At 42.2% G+C, this 19,915-nt stretch overlaps 2 protein-coding genes across 7 annotated transcripts in view; one reads left to right on the forward strand and one right to left on the reverse strand.

The window, feature by feature from the left end:
- Positions 1-4,075: 4,075 nt before the first annotated feature.
- On the forward strand, positions 4,076-9,460 carry Abra (actin binding Rho activating protein). The gene is made up of 2 exons (XM_027431453.2): positions 4,076-4,734; positions 8,983-9,460. The coding sequence occupies exons 1-2, from the start codon at positions 4,076-4,078 to the stop codon at positions 9,458-9,460; spliced, it is 1,137 nt and encodes a 378-aa protein (XP_027287254.2).
- A 4,487-nt stretch (positions 9,461-13,947) lies between these two features.
- Positions 13,948-19,915, reverse strand: part of Oxr1 (oxidation resistance 1) — a 146,910-nt gene continuing 140,942 nt past the window's right edge. For 4 of the 6 annotated variants that reach the window (XM_027431460.2, XM_027431458.2, XM_027431461.2 and 1 more), the window contains 3 exons: positions 18,866-18,961; positions 17,131-17,204; positions 15,714-15,849 (listed from right to left, as the gene is read on the reverse strand). In XM_027431460.2, the coding sequence (XP_027287261.1) occupies positions 15,714-15,849; positions 17,131-17,204; positions 18,866-18,961 (306 nt within the window). Of the gene's footprint in view, positions 15,850-17,130; positions 17,205-18,865; positions 18,962-19,915 lie in introns of all 6 variants that reach the window. The other 2 variants (XM_027431454.2, XM_027431463.2) reach the window with 1 other exon arrangement.

The following is a 19,915-nucleotide window of genomic DNA, read 5'->3' on the forward strand; positions in this document are numbered from 1 at the left end:
TGTGTAAATATTTTTGCCTCTTCCACTACCATTCATGCCATCATAGAATGACTAAACCGATATTAATATTTTATGTGTTTAAGTGTTTTGCCTGCATTTAAGTATGTTTAACACATGCATGCCGGGGCCTATGGCGGCCAAAAGAAGGTACTGAATATTCTGAACAGAGGTTACATCTATGTAAGTAACCTGCTGTGTGTGGGCTGGCAACTAACTGGGAGTCCTCTGCCAGAGCAGCAAGTCCTCTAAGCCACTGGGTCATCTCTCCAGCCCCAGGGACCAATATGGTTTTACAACTTTCTTTGTGGTGGTTTGAATGGAATTAGCCTGCATAGTCTCATAGCGGTGGCATTATTAGGGAGGCTTTGTTGGAGTGGGTGTGGCCTTCTTGGAGGAAGTGTGTTGCTGTGGGGGCGGGCTTTGAGGTTTCCTATGCTCAGGATACTGCCCAGTGTCTCAGTCAACTTCCTGATGCCTGCTGCACTGGAGCACCAAGCACTCTCAGCTCCAGCACCACGTCTGCTCCCCGTCGTGATGACAATGGACTCAACCTCTGAACTCTAAGCTGCCCTGTTAGGATAAATCTTTCCGCCAGAAGCCGCTGAGCCCCACCGCCACGTGTGAGCTTTTCGCCAGCCGCCCGCCAGAGTTAGGGCCCAAATGAATACACAGAAACTTGTATTAGCTTCAAAGCTGCTTGGCCAATGACTAGGATTCTCATCTGTTAGCTCAGTCTCAATTATCATAAATCTGTATATTTTATAAGACTTATCTTATTGGACGCTTATTGGCGTCCCTCCTTGCCGGTGGCTCACATTCTGCCGCTGGAGGAGGCGAACGGGGAAAAAAGGGACTCTTCCTGTTTCTCCTTCGCTTAAATATGAGTCTCCTTGCTATGTCACTTCCTGCCTGGGTCAGCACTTCTCTACTACATTTCCCAGAATCCTCTTTGACTCCTAGTCCTGCCTAACTTGCCGTTTCATTGGCCAAACAGTATTTTATTTAACATACACAGAAGTACTTCCCGCATCACTGCCCAATTAAATGTTTTCCTTTATAAGAGTTGCCATGATCGTGGTGTCTCTTCACAGCAACAAAAACCCTAAGACATTAGCCTCATGGCAAAATTTCTTAAGTGATAATTATTTGAGGCCCCTAAATCTTATTTCCTGAGGCTTTCATCGTAAACTAGTTATTACTGAAATCTTTGTCATTTTATTTTTATTTTCCTTTTGATCACACAATTAATTAGAGAATATATAATTCCTAAGAACTTGGGCCTCGCCAGGTGTTGGTGGCGCACGCCTTTAACCCCAGCACTCGGGAGGCAGAGGCTGAGGCAGAGGATCTCTGTGAGTTTGAGACCAGCCTGGTCTACGAGAGCAAGTTCCAGGACAGCCTCCAAAGCCACAGAAAAACCCTGTCTGGAAAAACCAAAACAAAAACACAAACAACAACAACAACAATAAAACAAAAACAAAAAAGAACTTGGGCCTTGATTATAAACTAGTTCTTAGTCAAATCGTTGTCATTTTTTTTATTATTTGCATTTTCTTTTGACCACACAATTAATTAGAGAATATATAATTCCTAAGAACTTGGGCCTTGATTGAGAACATGAACTTCAAATTTTATTATAATCAAAAGACAGACAGCATGCAGGCCTTTCTTAAGGGTAGGAATGCCCAAAGGAAGAGGAAATGAATCCTAACGCCTCTGTGAATGTCTGAAAGGCTGCAGTTGCCATCAAAGCCAAACCTCAGAGGAATGAACAAATCTTTTGGGGAGCTGCTCCTGTCCCCACAGACCACCTGCTGTCAGCTTCAAACCTCAGGAAGCCCTGTTCACATCCACCTCTACATTCCTCTTTATCAGGAGGGAACCTGAGAAATCCTCTCAGAGCTGAAAATTAACCTGGTCCCGGGGTTAAGCTTCTGGAAGTCTCATGGGAGCCCACTCTGTCCAGGACCATCCAGGATGAAAAAAGGAATACCGCAGAACTCAGCAGTGTGCAATGTACCTACACTGGAGGAGGAAGGCCAGGAATGTAAACTCAGACTTCAATCTTTGTTTATAGTGGTCCCCAGCCCCTGTGGTCCTATTTTTTCCCCTTAATTAATCAAGAGGGATGCCGTCCCTGTTCTGCTGATGCCATCACAGGCCACAGAACTCAGAGAATACTTCTGACAGATTTCTAGATAGAGTTTTAAAAACATTTCCCAAATCATTTGACTCCTAGGGCATGAATAACTGACATGATGAAAAACTCATGTTTTTTTTTTGGGGGGGGTTGCTTTGTTTTCTTTGAGTGATTGTGTCTATCAGAAGAAATTAACTTTTATACTTTCAGAGCCTACAGGCAAGATTTTCCAATCAGTGGGATGACTATATGTCAAATTGGAGGAATGGATAGACTTGAAAGCCTAAAGCAGTGGTAAATGAAAAAAAAAAAAAATGTTTGTCCTACTTTAAAAAATTGCTCAGTGCCGAGCCCTGCACACTTTTATCTGGTCTAATAACACAGATGAACAGATGGCTGTTTCTCTGTCTTCATGACTTATCTTTGCAGCCCTCTTAGAAATATTTATTTGCTTGATGTTGTGAAGGTTCAAACAAATGCCTTTGCTTGCTAGAGAAGTTTATATTATTAAAAAACGAGGAAGGCTTTCAGAATTCACCCATTGGTATTGAATAACCAACTGATGAGCTCTTCCCTGAGGAAAAGTGTTTCTCCTGCTCTCAGCTTTCCTTAGTTGCTTGTTGTTTTTCCTATAGGACTGAGGCTTCATACAAGTAACATTACATAGACTAGTAGGTTGTACTTATTTATTTAGTAAACACACACACACACACACACACACACACACACACACACCATACATGTAACAATGAAAAAAGACAACATGAATCTGAAAGAGAACAAGTAGGAGGTTTGGAGGAAGAAAAGAAAAATGATGTAATTATATCATAAACGTCAAAAAGAAAAGAAATAATTTTAAAAATGAGTTCAACTAATAGTCAATCATTAAGAACAAAACAAAATAAAAAGGAAGTCAAATGTAGTGGTACACACCTTTAAGCCTAGCACTCAGTGGGCAGAGCCAGAAGGATCTCTCAGAGTTTGAGGACCACTTGTTGTACATAGCAAGTTCCAGGCCAGTTAGGGCTACATAATGGCACCTTGTCCCCAAATAAAGTAACTTGGAGGACATGCTTAGGATAGCCTCCATTTATTTTGTCTCTTTGTGGATTAAACAGCTTTGATATTTGAAAAGATTAACTCTAGTAATAATTTCTAAAATAAGTAAAAATAAATTTTAACTTCCATATCATTAGAATAGCTTACTGTTTTAATATTATATGCTAATGTGTATTAACGGGTTTTCTCTCAGAATGGAGATAGAAACCAACAATTAGCCTTTCACCATCTGGACCTTATTTTTCCTCTGGGCATCTATGTTCCCATCTGGCAATGAAGGTCTGATCAGACAAATTTTTTTCAGATTTCTTCCTAACAGTGATAGAATGAACGGAAGCTCAAGTTTCTGTCGGGACTTGAATCTCACCTGTTATTATCTGCGGTTAGTTAAATACCTTTCACTCACCAAGAAATGTGACCAAACAGCACCTCTATTGAGGGCCACAGAGGTTTCACTGAGAACAAGCCCTTAAGGCTGTGGCACAGTTTGTGCACCAACTGTATGCTCCGCTCGCTCCTATAAATGGTAGGATCAGGTTTTAAGGTCAAGGAAAACATAAAGCCGAGCCCATGATGCAATGTAGTACTTTCCACTCTGGCACTCGGAGAAGGGAGGAGGGGACATGCCAGTGTCCTTCGCCACCAGAGACGTCCCTCTGCCGTGATGAAACGGGACCTGTCAGGGTTTAAAAACAGAACACCGTCAGGGAGATGGCATAGCATCTTGGCAAAGAAATGCTTTGCATAGTTTCCGGCGTCACCGGGCGCTCCTTCCCCCTCACACCCTGCTTCTATTTAAATCCCAGGGCAACCTCTCTCAAGCACATTCCCTCTTTAGCCAGTGCCCAGGCTGTCAGCAGAGAGGAAGCAGGTAGCATGGCCCCTGGAGAAAAGGAGAGAGGAGAGGGGCCAGCCAAGAGCGCCCTCCGCAAGGTGCGCACGGCGACCCTGGTTATCAACTTGGCCCGCGGTTGGCAGCAGTGGGCGAATGAGAACAGCACCAGGCAGGCCCAGGAGCCTGCAGGCTGGCTGCCTGGAGCAACCAACGACCCACCCCAGACTCCTAAGCCGGTGGTGTGCCCTGGTCCCCACCAGTGCGCCCCCCAACCTCCATCCCCAAAGCCAGATGGACATGGAGATGGACAGCACTCAGATGCCGCCTCCGAGGTCTCCCACATCAGAAGGAAAGAGGTGACCAGGACAGTTGTCAGCAAGGCTTACGAGAGAGGGGGAGACGTGAACTACCTGAGCCACAGGTATGAGAGTGACCCGGGAATGTCTGCAGCGACTCAGCCAGAGAACGACATTGACAGGCTCCTCCTGGGTCGCGACTCGCCAACGCGGAGACGAAGGTGCACCCACCTGGTGTCTGAGCTGACCAAAGGCTGGAGGGTGATGGAGCAGGAAGAGCCCACGTGGAAGAGTGACAGCGTAGACACGGAGGACAGTGGCTACGGCGGGGACGTGGAGGACAGACCTGAACAGGACGCGGTGCAGGTGACCGCTGCCAGGATCAAACGCCCCTTGCCCTCCCAGTAAGTGAACGCCTCCTTCCACTCCCTTGTGTCTCAGTCACCAAAGCCAGCCAGAGAGACACAGAAGGATGGGGACGTGATGCCAGCTGGAGCGGGTCCTTTAGGGTAGGGTAGCATCTCTGGCCTCAGAGGCCAGAGCTAAATTCAGAAGTGCTCCTTCTGGTCCATGTCATTACTGGCTCACCTGCTAGTGGGAACTGTGGATGTTGGCGCTGAGCCCTGAGCTCAGTTCTCCCTTAGCATGAAACAAGGTGTCGGTTTAATTGAACTCAGTGACCTCCAAAGCGCAGGGTTTTAGTACATACTACGCTGAAGGGCTTTGAAAGAGACAGGATAAGGGCTCTGTGCGTGTTCAGGCATGTGTATGTGTGTGCGTGCGCACGCATGTGCAAGCCTGTTTGCACATGAACCCCTCTGGCCCTACGTGTGGGTGTGGAGGCCAGAGAAGTATGCCAGGGGTCTTGTCCTGTGAGCAAGTTCTCCCCAGCGTTTGTGTGTTCTGTGGGACAGGAAGCCGAGGTGCTTCAGACACTGAGACAACTGGGCACTGACTCTCGGGGGGGGGGGGGGGGCCACAACTACCTCCCTTCATAAATATCCCAAACTGGGACTAGGAAATTCACTCGTAGGCCCCCTTGACACACTGAAGCTGGGATCTGGGTGAAGGACATTAAAGGACTTTCCAGTACCATTCCACGGGAATGGATCATATATACAACTCCCGGCTGTCATATTTTCTGCTAATTTTATTACCACTTAATAACTTACTCAAATAGTTACTCACCAAAGGGCCGAACCATGATAAAATTGGTTCCCATGCTGTCACTACACTATGGATAAGCTGCATTCAGGTAAGAAAGCAGTATTAGGTTCATGCCATTTTTAGAGTGGACAGATTAGGAATGGTACGACATTTTTGTTAATAAAGCTAAACTTTCCAAGGTAATTTGCCTATCGCATCTGATACAATTAATCATTTTGCATATTCATATAGAGGAAACAATGCTGGTCTCCTAAAATATCGGTGACACAGTGATTGCTCTGCTGACAATCCATACCATATTGTCTTTAGGAAGACAAATCTAAAGCAGTGGTTCCCAACCTGCCTTTAATAAAGTTCCTCACGTTGAGGTGGCTCTCACCATAAAACTATTTCCACTGCTACTTCATACCTGCAGTTTTGCTGCTGTTATGAATCATAATGTAAATATCCGTGTTTTCTGATGGTCTCAGGTGACCCCAGTGAAAGGGTTGTGTGACCCTTAAAGGGGTCGTGACCCACAGGTTGAGAACCGCTGATCTGAACCATTTTCACCAGAAAATTTAAAGCATGCAATAACGTATTATATTCAGTGACCTAAAAGATCTCTAGGATATGAGAGTTTCTAATTCCAATTTAAGCCACTTTCATACTTTTAACAATTCAAAATATAAAGCCATCCATACAAGATGTTCGTTGGTATAGAAAAGACACATTGTGGGATGTATTTTTCAAGTGTTTTAAAATAGACTTTTTTTTTTTTTTTTCGTTGTGTGAGACAGGGTTTCTCTGTATAACAGCCCTGGCTGTCCTGGAACTTGCTCTTGTAGACCAGGCTGGCCTCGAACTCACAGAGATCTGCCTGCCTCTGCTTCCTGAGTGCTGGGATTAGAGGTGTGATCCACCATGCCTGCCTATACTTATTTTCCAGTTCTTGATTTGCCCCCCTTCCTCTTATTTTGGGGAATTACAATATGACAATGAAATGAGACTTAGAAAGTGCTTCTTCTAAAGGTCAAGGGCTTCTCCACTGACTTATTTCCAAACCAACAAAAACTCTTGTTTCCAAACACTACTGAGCTCCAATACTCAGCACCTAACCTCCTAATTCAAGGCAGAAGACAGAAATTGTACCTTAAGAAACCAGAAAGTCATAAAACGCAAAGTTTAAACAGATCGCCTCTGGATGCTAGTGTAAGCATTTTTCTACTATACCTTTTTTCCTTTATAAAAATCGAAAACTAAACTTAATACCCACATGAGAATATTCAAGTTCGTATCTTCAATTGGTTGCCTGGATGCCTATGTAATATTTTCATTTGTGCATAACATCACCGAATTCTTCACCCCGGTGCCCCCACACTTGAGTTGCAAATGCAACTTTGTTACCTGGATTCCTTTTGTGGATGAGTATCTTTTAGGGTGCTCTTGCCACTATCCACTGGCTCCCCAAAGAGCGCTTAGGTGGCATCATGTAAATGGCAGATGGAGCAGCCGAGCAGCCAGGCCTGCCGAAGGCTGAGCCTGTGGTACTTGAGCGTGGGGCAGAGCTCTGGGTGTGTGCTGAGACACTACTGCATCATGCAACTACTCTGAGTTACCTCACCCTTTGGAACTGGATGGATACTCACTTTGAAATAGCCACTAGAATTTTTCCTTGAGGTAGCTTCCGTCTTCATCACTGTGGCTTCAAGGGTACGACGTTTGCTCTTCCAGGATTCCCAGCCCATACTGGGGAGTAGAGTAAGTAGCTGATGGCAAGGCGTTGACAGCTCACCCCAAAAGGGCTGAGGGGAAATCTAGTCGACTTCACTATGTGTTTTTGCTTTTAGCACTGTTTCAGACTTCAGGGGTTGCAATAAACTTGTGTTGTGCCGTTTTTCCCAGGTAAACCTTGCTGCCTGGTTGTCTCCACACCGCTGTGAAAGAAAGTGTTACATCAGAGCAACCCCTTCCAGTTCTAACCTCACAGTGAGACCACAGGGCCTTCTGAAACATAAACGTGGGAATTAGTGAAATTTCGCCATCTAGTGGCTGTTACTTCTTTCATAAGGGTGCACTTGGACCACGTACAGGCTTGGTGTCTGGCTTGACAGGCTGCATGTCTTCCTTACTCAACGAGAGCAAACATTTGTCTCCTGGCACCAGGACAATGTGATGAGTCCCATCGGCTCAGGGTTATCCTGACAGAACGGAGCTTAGGACCACAGAGACAGAGGCCTGAAACACCGTAGAAACAGCTGCTATGACTCACTGGCCTGTTTGTCATTGGAGCAGAATTTAGGAAGTTTGTACAAGGACAGATAAACCTGGCTCACTCTTGGGCTTAGAGCAGGGAATTGCGAGTGCTCATAGAGCCCTGCCATGCCACTCTCAGAGATGAGTAATGTCTCTTCACATCCTGGCGACTTAGTGCTCCTCAGAATGAAGGTGGTTGCCTTAGGAAGATGGGGTACATTTTTCAGTTTTCCAAAAAAAAAAAAAAAAGTCTAATAAATTGGAGAGATACATACAGAAGCAACAGAGAAGTTGTTCAGGTGCAAAATTTAGCTATTTGAAAATTAGTCTGTACCTTCTTATAATGACTGCAGTGTTTCAAAAGCTGGGTCTTGTGGTTTTAATAAAGAAAATGAAGCCCAGATTCCAAGGGGACAGACAGACAGACAGACAGACACACACACACACCACACACACACTGAAATACAACCCATTCATCACACTGATTTTAGCTTCGGTTTTGCAGAATCTGCTACAGACTCAAGCAGTATTTCCTAAGAGTGGCACACTGAGCTCTTGTGACAGCTTAACTTGGCTTCAAAGCCCAGTCTTAGCCTCCCACTTACTAGTGTTGTGTTAAAGATGTTCTGAAATCGTTATGGCTTCAGTCTGCTCATCTATACAGCTGATAGAAATATTATCCATCTTATAGATGGTTGCAGAGAATAATAATGAAGTGTTTGGAAGAATGCCAGCACATTATGTTAAGGAAGTGTTCTTACTGCCAGCAAGCGCTACCTATTTCTACACTGCGTGCATCACTAACACTAGTGTAAACAGGCTCTCAGGGGGAGAAATGCACAAAATTCTATGTACAACTATTACAATCTGTATAGTAGTACCAAATGCATGCAGCAACTGGTGTCAGAAGCCCTCTGAGAACTAGTTTCCAGTTCAGGGACGTTTATAACAGGAAACACATTAGAAACAGATACTTTCATACAGTAAGTAAGGGTGGCCTTGTGTTTTGTTTTTTTTTTTTAACTTGAGTTTAATATCATTAGTGTTTAACTCATCCTTGTTACAGAGAAAGTGACCTAGAATACAAAGTAGTAATGATAGAAAACTTTCTCCCTTTTTTTTTTTTTTTGTAAATAGTAACATGTATTTTATCATAACGGGAACTACACTCACACTCAGATGCATACCCATGGGAGGTACAAAGGGAAACGCCACTTGTCAACCTTGCTTCTCCACCTTCTCTCCTTCAGGGCAAACAGATACACGGAGACACTCAGCTGCAAGGCGCACCGGAAGTACAGCCAAGTGGACAGCTTGAAAGGGCGGTGGCAGCAGTGGGCTGATGAACACATACAGTCACAGAAGCTCAACCCCTTCAGTGACGAATTTGACTATGACCTGGCCATGTCCACTCGGCTACACAAGGGAGACGAGGGCTACGGCCGTCCCAGGGAGGGAAGCAAGACAGCGGAAAGGGCCAAGCGAGCCGAGGAACACATCTACCGGGAAATCATGGAGCTGTGCCTGGTTATCCGCACGATGGCTCGCCACAGACGAGACGGCAAGATCCAGGTGACTTTCGGAGAGCTCTTCGATAGATACGTTCGTATCTCAGATAAAGTGGTGGGCATCCTCATGCGTGCCAGGAAACACGGACTGGTGCACTTTGAAGGAGAGATGCTGTGGCAAGGCAAAGATGACCATGTTGTGATTACTCTCCTTGAGTAGGTCCTCAGCCCATCAGTCACCGCTGTTCTACTGTTAAATAGTGGGTTACAAGTTCAAAGGCAAGCTGCTCGGGAATGCTATCAATATTAAATATTTTATATACGTAAATGGCTTTTGGGGCTATTTCTATGAGATCACTACATGAAGATTTTAATAATTTTAGAGGTTCATAGACTTTAATACATAATCAGCATATTAATATTTTGAAATTTTACTTACCTTTTTTTTAGGCAGAAATATTTGGCCTTCATTACTGAAATTATTCCAGATTGAAAAATTACACATTACAGTTAAGACACATTGCAGTTAAGAAAGCTGACCTTAGACAAAGTAGAATATCACAATGTAAGTCATTTTTAGGGGGAAAAATTCCATTATACTGGATAAAACTAAAAATTTGACTTCATCTTTTTTCTTAAAAAAAAAAAAAAAAAAAAAAACAACCCATAAAACAAACTAGACAGTCACTAGGCTAGCCTGGCCTCAAACTCTAAAACTCTGTTTAGCTAAGGACGATGTCAAACCCCCGATACGCTGGCCTCTACCTCTTCAGAGCTGGGACTGTGGCTTCTGTGTGATCATTCCCACTTTATAAAGTGCTGGGAACCGAATGCAGAGCCTCCTACCTGCCAGAGAAGTCCTCTTCTTTACCAGAATACTCCCCAGTCCTTTCAAAACAGTTATGGCATCACCTCTGGTGCAGAAGTGAAAGTTGGCATTCAGTAAGATGTTGGACTTCCTCTGTGCGGCTCCCTCGGTCGGCTTTCTCTTTCTGATTTGAGCAAGTCACGCAGAAACAGATGCTGTCAGTGGTGTTATGAGCAACAAAGACGGTGCACGACCAGGAAAGCAGAGTGGAGGTGGGAGGTTCAGGCTTCCTGGTCTGAGTTTCACTTAAAGCCTTGATGAGTGATGCTGCCTCCACTGTGCCAATAGGTGATGGATGAACAGGAAACACAGAAGTTCTATGAAGTGGATGCCCACTCGAGAAAATCTTACAGAATCACTGAATTTGAAACCTGAGACGTTTTTCCTTCCTGTTCTAACAAAGAAAATTTCCCAAGACATAAAAGCCCCTCCTCCCCCATCCTCCCCGCACAAACAAAAACACTTACCAAAGAAAGCTGCTAAGATTAAAATGGTTATACAAAAATCATCAAATTGTATCTCAAAATAATAGGAATCCACAACTGTTACATGATAGACAAACTACAGATTAAATTACTACAAAAATTGTCAAGAATGGAGTCTGGGTATTGGTGGTACACGCCTTTAATCCCAGCACTTGGGAAGCAGAGGCAGGTGGATCTCTGTGAGTTCAAGGCCAGCCTGGTCTACAAAGAGCGAGTTCCAGGACAGGCTCCAAAGCCACAGAGAAACCCTGTCTCGAAAAACAAAAAACAAAAAACAAAACAAAAAAAAAAAAGTCAAGAATGATTGCTGCAAACTGAAAATTCCAATACACTGAAGCAAACGTCCAATTTTGTTTTCTATACTGCTGACTAATATTTCTAGTGGAATTTCTTAGGGATAACATGTACACGTGTTGTCACAGTGGGACCCACATTAGAACTGAGGAAAAAACAGCCGAGTAAAAGCTGTTGTATCTTTTGTAGTTTTTGTGAGATTTTTGGATTAGACTCCAAAACATCTCTTTTGTGTTTGTTTGAAATAAAACAAAAGTGGAGTTGAACTTGGGATATTCCTAGTATTGGCATTTCATCTAAGGCTTCAGGATAACATTATTCCAAGCTCTACTTGTCTGAACACAAGAATACACTGAAAACCCTTTCCATATTGCGTGGCAAAGTGAGACCACATCCATACTCTGCTTGGTTTCTGTCTTTCAAATACAGTTGCTTTCTTGATTATCAGCATTTCTCATGGTCCAGGAATCATTCTACATAAGCTAGAATTCTGTATGACTGAGAACTCTAAGGCAGCTATACCCCTTCTGCTAAGAAAGCACAAATTCATTAATTCACCTGAGTAATTCTTAACAAGTCCGAAACTAGTATCCTCGGAGGAAAACGCTATGCATCAATCAGCTGCATCCTAACAGGCAGCTTGCAAAAGCATCGACACAGCTCTCTAGAAACCCAGAAAACGGTTAACGATTTGTAGACGATTCTTACCCTATTGTATTTTATCGCGCTTAATATTGGATTGTAAGACCCTCAGTCCCATAATTTTTCCTGACTTCAAATGCAAAGATACTCTCTCTAAAGGACAGGGAAATTCATATTTGAAAACTCAGAACATTTGCATCCACAAGAAAACTTGTTAAGAAAACTCAGCAAACAAGCTAACCTAAAGACCTGCTGGAGTCACCCAGTCTATAAAATAATTGTATCATATCACGCACAGTTCGGAATTCCTAGTACCATGCACTTGGTCTCCCAAACCCCATTTTCCCTTTGGTTTTCAGTCTTCCCCTGATGTTTGCACTGGCACGCCCTCTATAGCCTCCACCTGAACATTTGCAAGCTGCCCAAGCCCACTGCCCTGCTCACCCTCTGAGAATGGAAGCTCTGAGGTTGTTGCTGTATTTCCTCTCACATTGTGTAGCAAGATGAGATCGTGGTCACACACTCTGCTTGCTTTTTGGTTTTTCTTTCCCTTTGCAACACCAGCTGCTGTCCTAATTATCAACAGAGACGATGTGGAATTACCAGAGCCATTTCTTCATGGTACAGCTATAATTCTATGTAAGCCAGAATTTTGTTACATCCCTTCTGCTCAGTCATTTCATTGAGTCATTGAAAGACAAACCACGTGGTCCAGGCTGAAATGGTCCCTTAGTGGAGATGTCTCCACTTCATTCCTGGTACCCTGGACATTTCCTAGAGCACAGTCAATGGCTTTGACTGAATTTCTAGGCTGACCTCAAGTACTTGAAGTTTTCAGAGCAGTTTCTATCATCACATTGCATTACCTCCTGCTCAGATATGGGGGGCATGCCAGTCCCCAACAAGATCACATCACACCTATTTTTTTTGTGAGCAACTAATACTCCCAAAATTTCTCTTGCAGGTAAAATTTAAGCAACAGAGAAATACATATGCATGCAAACTAGGTTATATGTGTAAATGTTTGTCAAGATATTTTGGAAATAAGGGTATTAAAGAAATAATAAAGTCAACTTCCTGTAGGAATGAGAAGAAATGAGTGAAGAGAATGTACCAGAATATGCCAGCTTTTAGTTTTGACTTTCAGGAGCTTTTAAACCATCACCACCAAAGCTTGTAAGCTTTGAACAAAAAGCTCATAAAGTCTGAACATTCTGGTCTCAAAAAGGAACTTTCTTTACATTCTGGAAGGCTTTACCTAGACCTGTTATTGTAATTTTCTTACCAGGCTTCCATATGACACTGTCCAAAATGTTTCTCTATTTCTCTCACACTGCCAAGTTTCTTAATACAAAGATATTCACAGTAACCTTTCATCTCTTGACGACTGTGATGCCACTTTCAGTCTTTTCTTATGAGCGATCTTTTGTTCTTCACGTTAATTTTTCTAACAAGTACAACGGAGTATTCTCAGATTATGTTTTGTATCCTTTTAAAACTGCATTGGTTTTTGCTCCTATATATTTACCTTATCCCACCTGCCTTAGGTCCAATTTGTTTTCCTCTTAACTCAAGAAGGAAGCTCAGATCCCTTTCTTGTGCTGGTTAATATTATTTTGATGAAAACAGAAACAAAAACAAAACTTATTTCAAGAACCCTGTCTTAAATGATGTCAATAATCTTCAAGGGCATTTCACCCACAGGGAAATCATGTTATTTAAAAACTTAATGTTTTGGAATGGAACATCAAATGCTTCTTTCAATCTGATAATTTCTCACACTATACCCAGGGGCTAGAGTCTGTGGATGTCAACACCTACACACTCATTTTTACACTGGTAACTTGACACTAACACTAGCCAGTTCTCAAGTCAGAACCTTAAGGATGTGCAAGAAACTATTTACTATTGGCTATAGCTATCTTTAAAGCTGACACCAAGCTAGCAGCCAGCTCTTGTCAAGCCCAAGCCCAATCCTTAAACCCGTTTCAAATCTTCACCTCACTCTTTACCACTATTTCCGTCTGGATTTCACAATAGACTTGCTTAGTTTTCCTCCCATCTCTAGCTCTTACTTCTCTTTATTTTCTTCTCAAAGAATTTTTCCTAAGGCACACATCTGTCCATGTTATTTCTCCACGCTAATATTCTTAAAAGCTCTGTGAGATTAAAAAAAAAAAAATAAGAAAGTTCTTGGTGCTTGCACGGGGCTCCTCACAGCCCTGGGATTTATGCTGGGCACTCTCTACCCTCCCCCAACTCTCCATTTTAGACAGCAGGGCTTCAAACCTCTGTCACTTCCTCCTGTGGCCCCATCAACACAGTGTGCTAGCAGGGTACTTGTCAGGAGACAATGGTATTCTTACTGCCAGTTCTGAGATACGGAAATAACTTGGTTATTGAATAAATCCAAACTCATTTGCATTTATGCATTTAATTTTATTTGGTATACATCTCTATGACCTTGTTGTAGTTGAAATCCATTACAGGATGTTTTAAAGATGTATCATTAGTCACCTCCACAAAGACAATAACACTGCTGTGGAAGACCAAAGGAGAAAGGATACATTTATTTACAATTCCCTATATTATAAACATTTAACCTAGATACTATCACCTAGCTTGTAATGAGAGCTATACACAGACGAGGAAACGATGCCCCGTGTTTCTGTTTCATCTTCAGAAACAACATGTCATAGAACACCAGATTTTGATTAGCATTATGCTTTCTTTGGGGAAGTATCTAGACTCTTCCCAAAAGAACTAGGTAATTTTAAGTTATATAACTAAAACTACTTAAGCCACCATATGTGGCTGGTAATTTCATTTTCAGAATAATTTAAAGTGCTATAAGCAACCTGGCAGTCAACACTTTCTGTAAGAACAAAACTATCTTTAAACATCAATTTACAGGATCTACAACGCTTGTGTGGAACAGCTGGATTTTCAGCACAGAGTCACTGGCACACGTATAACAGCAGGATTTATTCTTTGCGCGACATGAAGCTCTGAGATTGAACTGACGAGTGTTGCCACAATGGCTTATTGTTGGTTTCCTATGACAGAAGATATAGCCGCTAGTTTATTCTACCTGTTCACTGTTTTGGAGGCCACTTGACAGAAGCTTGCACATTCATTCACCAAGTCTACTGAGTTACAGTATTGTCGACTACAGCCTCCGCCCTTTCACAAGAGCAGACGCTAATGGTTAACTAATAACATATGCCACTTGAAAAAAAAAAAAACAATTTTTATTTCAAAACAATGTGTTTTTCTTTTGAGCAGGAAAAAAAATAAAATGTATTTGGGGAGTTGGTATGCAACAAGGCTAAAACAACAGAACTGTAAAACAGTGTATCTGACACAATGCTGAAGAAATATGCAGGGTTTACGTTTTGTACTTATGATAATGCCCTATTAAGCTACAAATATGTAAAGAGTATTACTTGCTTAATATATTACATCCAATAGAATCATTAAATTCCCATCCTCTGTCAATTTGTCAATTATCTGATAATTCAGTGATGAAAACATGCGCCCAAACCCGCATATCATGTGTGCTGTGGTCTATGCCAATCAGACTTCTCTTCAAATTTCATTGTCTTAAAATGAAATTGAGAATGTTTACAACACGAATAAAGAGAATGCTGTAGTGAATTAGAACTAGAAGAGGTCTATGAAGGAGATATTCTTTTGGCATATAGTTTCTCAGAAGAAAGTGATAAGCAGGTCCAACCAAATGTCACCTTTGTCAACTCAACCAAATACAAAAGTATCTCAATCCCATTTCCTCAATACCCCAAGTACACTGCTCTACAAAAAGAAACAATACAGATTAAAAAAAAAAAAAGTTAACAACAGAGCACCATCCAATTAAGAGACTGAGATAACTCGAATTGAAAATGTGGTGGCCTTTATGATCAAAATGCTGCCATACGCTGACCAAACTCCACCCAGCTGTTATACTACAGGGACCCAGGCCATGGTGTAAACAAAAGAACTCTGGGACAGAAACATGATTTGAAAAATAAACTCCAAAATTATAGCTGTAGTAAGTAAATGGCAAAACGACGGACGTGAAAACGCAAATGACATGTGAATTGTATTGCTTCTGGAACATTCCAAACAATGCTTTGTCCGCTCAGGTTTGGGCCGACGTCCTGCTAAAACTGAGAGCACTGCATTCACTCAAAAGCCCAGATTTCAATGTCTTGGATAAAGAAATCTTCCTTCTTAGAAAGTGTGTGATTCCCAAACGTTTTACAAGAATGGCTCCGTCCATGGTTGAGATCCCCATCAAGCCAAAGGGCAAATTCTCCCCTGAAACACATCAAAACAGCCATTGACATTGGCAGCCTGCGTCAAAAAGCAATCAGTCAGGCTTCTTAGTGCACACTACTCCAGGGCCATGAACTCCTCTAAACCTCCCCCTACTATTCCTTTTCCTAATGACACACAAGCCAAGAATTTGTTTTTCATTCCATTATAAAATCATTTATCACACACATTAAGGAATACATTAAACACACTTAAATGTACTTCACATCCAACTAGCTTTTGGCATTTGGTATAAGTAGTTCTTTACTAGTTTATTATTTTATTATTTTCCTGGGCAGTGCTAGCAACTGAATTTTACGGGAGCACTCCTTCATTGAACTGCATCTCCGGGCATTTCTCCTAGCGCTACAGTTTTAATCTGGTTCTCAAGCAGGTGTTAAAATTTATATCATCTATGATAAAAATGAGGGTTAATGATACAAGAATGCAAGCAAAATACAAAAGCAAGGCAAAAGCAGCTTATTTACTCTAGATGCCTAGGAAGAAATATGTTGCTATTAAAAACAGTATCCGTGAGAGCAACTAGAGTTTCTGTTGAGTTACTTCTCTAGCATGCTGTCGGAGAAAACAATGCTAGTAGTTTTTGGTAGCAAGCCACAAAGATTAATGGACGAGAGACGTGACTCTGGGAGGCTCTGGCAAGCTCTGGCAACACAGAAGCCAGGTGTGATAGGACAGTGTGAGCGCTGCTTCACAAATACACATTTCAAAGGTAACAGAGGAGGCTACCTTTACACATCACGAGACGAAACAAAATCAGGATAGCAGAATATTTTTAAAAAGGGCTTTTCATAGCAGTGTTAGGCTAAAAGAGTAAAATACTGTTGAAGAGACACAAAACCCTTAGCATGGAAGGTGTCACTACACCTTGCTACAGGAAAATAAAGTTTTATAATTGTCTGAAATACAGATTTGAACTGTGATCAGAGAAAAACTGAAAGAAAACAATAGATTTCATCCTACACAATGAAAGAGAGGCAGACGATCATGCATACTTCAATAGTCAACACAGTAAAAGATTTGGAGTAGCTAAATTTCAAAGATGCAATGCACCTAAAGCAAATGATAGGTCTTAATGGAAATCAGCTAGCCAGCATCTTAAAGTGAGGAAAAAAATACTTTACCAACTATATAAAGTATCCTACGAAGTACCTTAAAAACATCATTTGCAATAATATACAAGTTTAGATTCTAATGTCAAAATTTCCAAAGAATTTATTTTGTAAGTAACCTAACATATTCTTTAATGCTCATGAGACTTACCCTCCACCGCCAAATGCTAATGAGTCCATGTCTCCTTTGATAAAAAACATATTATCTCCCGTCCACTTAAAGACCTATATGAATGGAAAGCAGAGTGTGGGATATATAGTTGAAAACTGTCACCAATTCGTTCTCCCAGACTTGGGAGTCCACACAACAGACACAACAGCATCAAAGCTCAGCAGAAAAGGCTCTGGGCCTCTGGGTGTCAGTGTTTCTGATCCACTTTACAGCACAGGGGCTCCTAACTCGCCACTCCTACTTCTCAGACTGTAACTCTTGGCAAAACTTCTCTCTTCCAACATTAACTTTGCCTGTAAATGTTTGAAAACTGCTACAGGGCCAAGATCTTTTCTGTGGGCTCAAATTTCCGGTTTTTAGACTAACAATGCTTATGATTTTCCAAATTAAAACCCTTGAGAAATCTGAAAAATACTTAGACATTAACCGGCTTGTATCTGTGTATTTTACACATGCATAAATGTAGGTAGGGGTCTGTGCCACAAACATATTGTTGAGGGCAGGGCCAGATATTGGGTCTCTTCCCCTACAGTCTCCTCCCCTTACGGCATTGAGGCAAGGTCTCTAGTAAACCAGAAGCTTACCAAGTTAGCTGGCTACCATGCTTTCAGGACAGGCCACCTGTCACAGTCCTCTGTTGCTGAGGCTATAAGCACATGAGGCCAAGCCCAGCTTTTGTGGATGCTGGGGGATCAAACTCAGGCCCTCCTGATAGCTGAGGATCTTAACCAACAACCTGTTTCTTCAACCCCAACATTATGTTCTTATATATTTAATCCTGGTATTCTAGAAGAATTTTATCTCAACTAAACTAGGCCTCATCTTTACCATGTTTTTCAATATTATTGTATATGAGCTTCCATACACAGACACACACACACACACACATACACACAGACAGACAGACAGACAGACAGACAGACAGACAGACAGACAGACACACACACACACACACACACACACACACACACACACACACACACACACACACACACACCTATCTCAATCTAGGTTTTTATTTTATTTACTCTTTGTGCAATATTAGGTGGTGAAATTCATAGGGAATGGACACTCTAGCTCAGGCTCCTTGCCATTAGTTCTCACCGTGTGCTTCTCCTGGTAGAGCAATCTGGTAGTTAAGTTAAACCCAGTTCCCTTTCTCTTTGGCTTCTTTTAAAACCTCCCTTTCCTTCCCCCTTCTCAGGAAGCTATCTCAGCTCACAGTGGTCAACGCGCCCATACACTCTCTTCTCAAGAGTCTTGTCCTGAATTTGCCAGCTGACACTGTCATCTTCCAGTTTTAGGATGGTAACATTTATGGGCCGTTCCCTTATGAACAGTACCCGTCCCCTGTTGCTCACAGAACACCTCCATGTTTCCTAGAAGCTAGGAAAGCTTCCTCGTTCCCTCTGTGTTTGCCTTTTTGGAACGTTACTGGAAGACTCACTGTTGGGGGTCACAAGTTTCAACAAAGTTTTGACATTTCAGTCGCACATGATGACTAGACTGTCGCATTTACCACACGCTACATGTAACTGCACATAATGACTAGATTGTCGCATTTACCACATGCTACATGTAACATGCAAAGGTTTGATCATAAGCACAAATGCAGATGAAAGCTGTAACGACTACGTTTTCAGTCGACATGTTCTATATATCTATACAGCAGCTCCTTTTTATATACTCACAATGCTGAAATAACTCTTCTTACCTCAAATTCTGGACAGAATGTAAAAACAAAGGTTTCTCCAGTACCGTAAAAGCCATCGCTTACTTTAAATGGCTCGGATGCTAGTGCACCGAAGACCTACGGATAAAAGGGGCGTGGTCAGTGACACAACTTCTACTGTAGTTCATCTGCACATCCCTCCATCACACACGGCCCATACAGTGTAAGAAGCAGGCGTTTTCACAACTCCTCCTTAAGGGGCGATGACAAGTTCCTGTACATGTCACATTCCCATCGACTACAAAGCAGAGCAAAGATTTCCCCTGGCTTTGAAGTCTACAAAGATACAGTGATTACACTTTGGACAAAATGCACAGTCTATATGTGGTATATACACGCCTCTACTGGAGCACAGTGGTAAGAAATCTACAAGTCCTTTGGTGTAGTTAAATGCCTTCTTTCTTCCCCCTTCCTGCCTCATTACACAGAAAACACCCCAAGGACACACTCTGTTTGAATGACCGTGACATCACTGAAAGCCTACATTACAGACTCAAATGAAGATGACACTGGAATATTTCAGTGCACTGAGCCCACCTTTCATATCAGGAAAGGCCAGTGCAGCACTTGGCAGATTTTTACGTTACCAAGTGTAACATTCCATCCTTACAGCAGTGATTTTAAAACCTCATATACAAGAGGTTACTCCATTTAGAAGAACGTACACAGAATATAAATGTGTAGCTCAATTAAAATTGCCATAAAGTCCCAAGTACAGACTGAGACCTAAGGGAACGTCACCGGCACTTGAAAAGCTCTTCGTGAGCCTCTTCTTACCAGCCCCACTTCTGGAGGAAGCTGACATCTGATGTCATCATAGCTTCCTTTGGCCCATGTGAGTTTTCTATGCATGGAGTCATAAGTAAGGGACCCTTTACCATGTGATTTTCAAACCTGTCATATGTTTCAACACATCCACAACTGTGGTTTATAGCAATAGTTGACTCATTTTCATTGATTCTCATGCCTGTTCCTGTATCTCAGTCATGTGAGGAGAGTTAACCTCAACTATAACAGGGATGATGATCAGTC

This window comes from Cricetulus griseus, chromosome 10 (assembly GCF_003668045.3).
Source record: "Cricetulus griseus strain 17A/GY chromosome 10, alternate assembly CriGri-PICRH-1.0, whole genome shotgun sequence".
Lineage (NCBI taxonomy): Eukaryota > Metazoa > Chordata > Mammalia > Rodentia > Cricetidae > Cricetulus > Cricetulus griseus.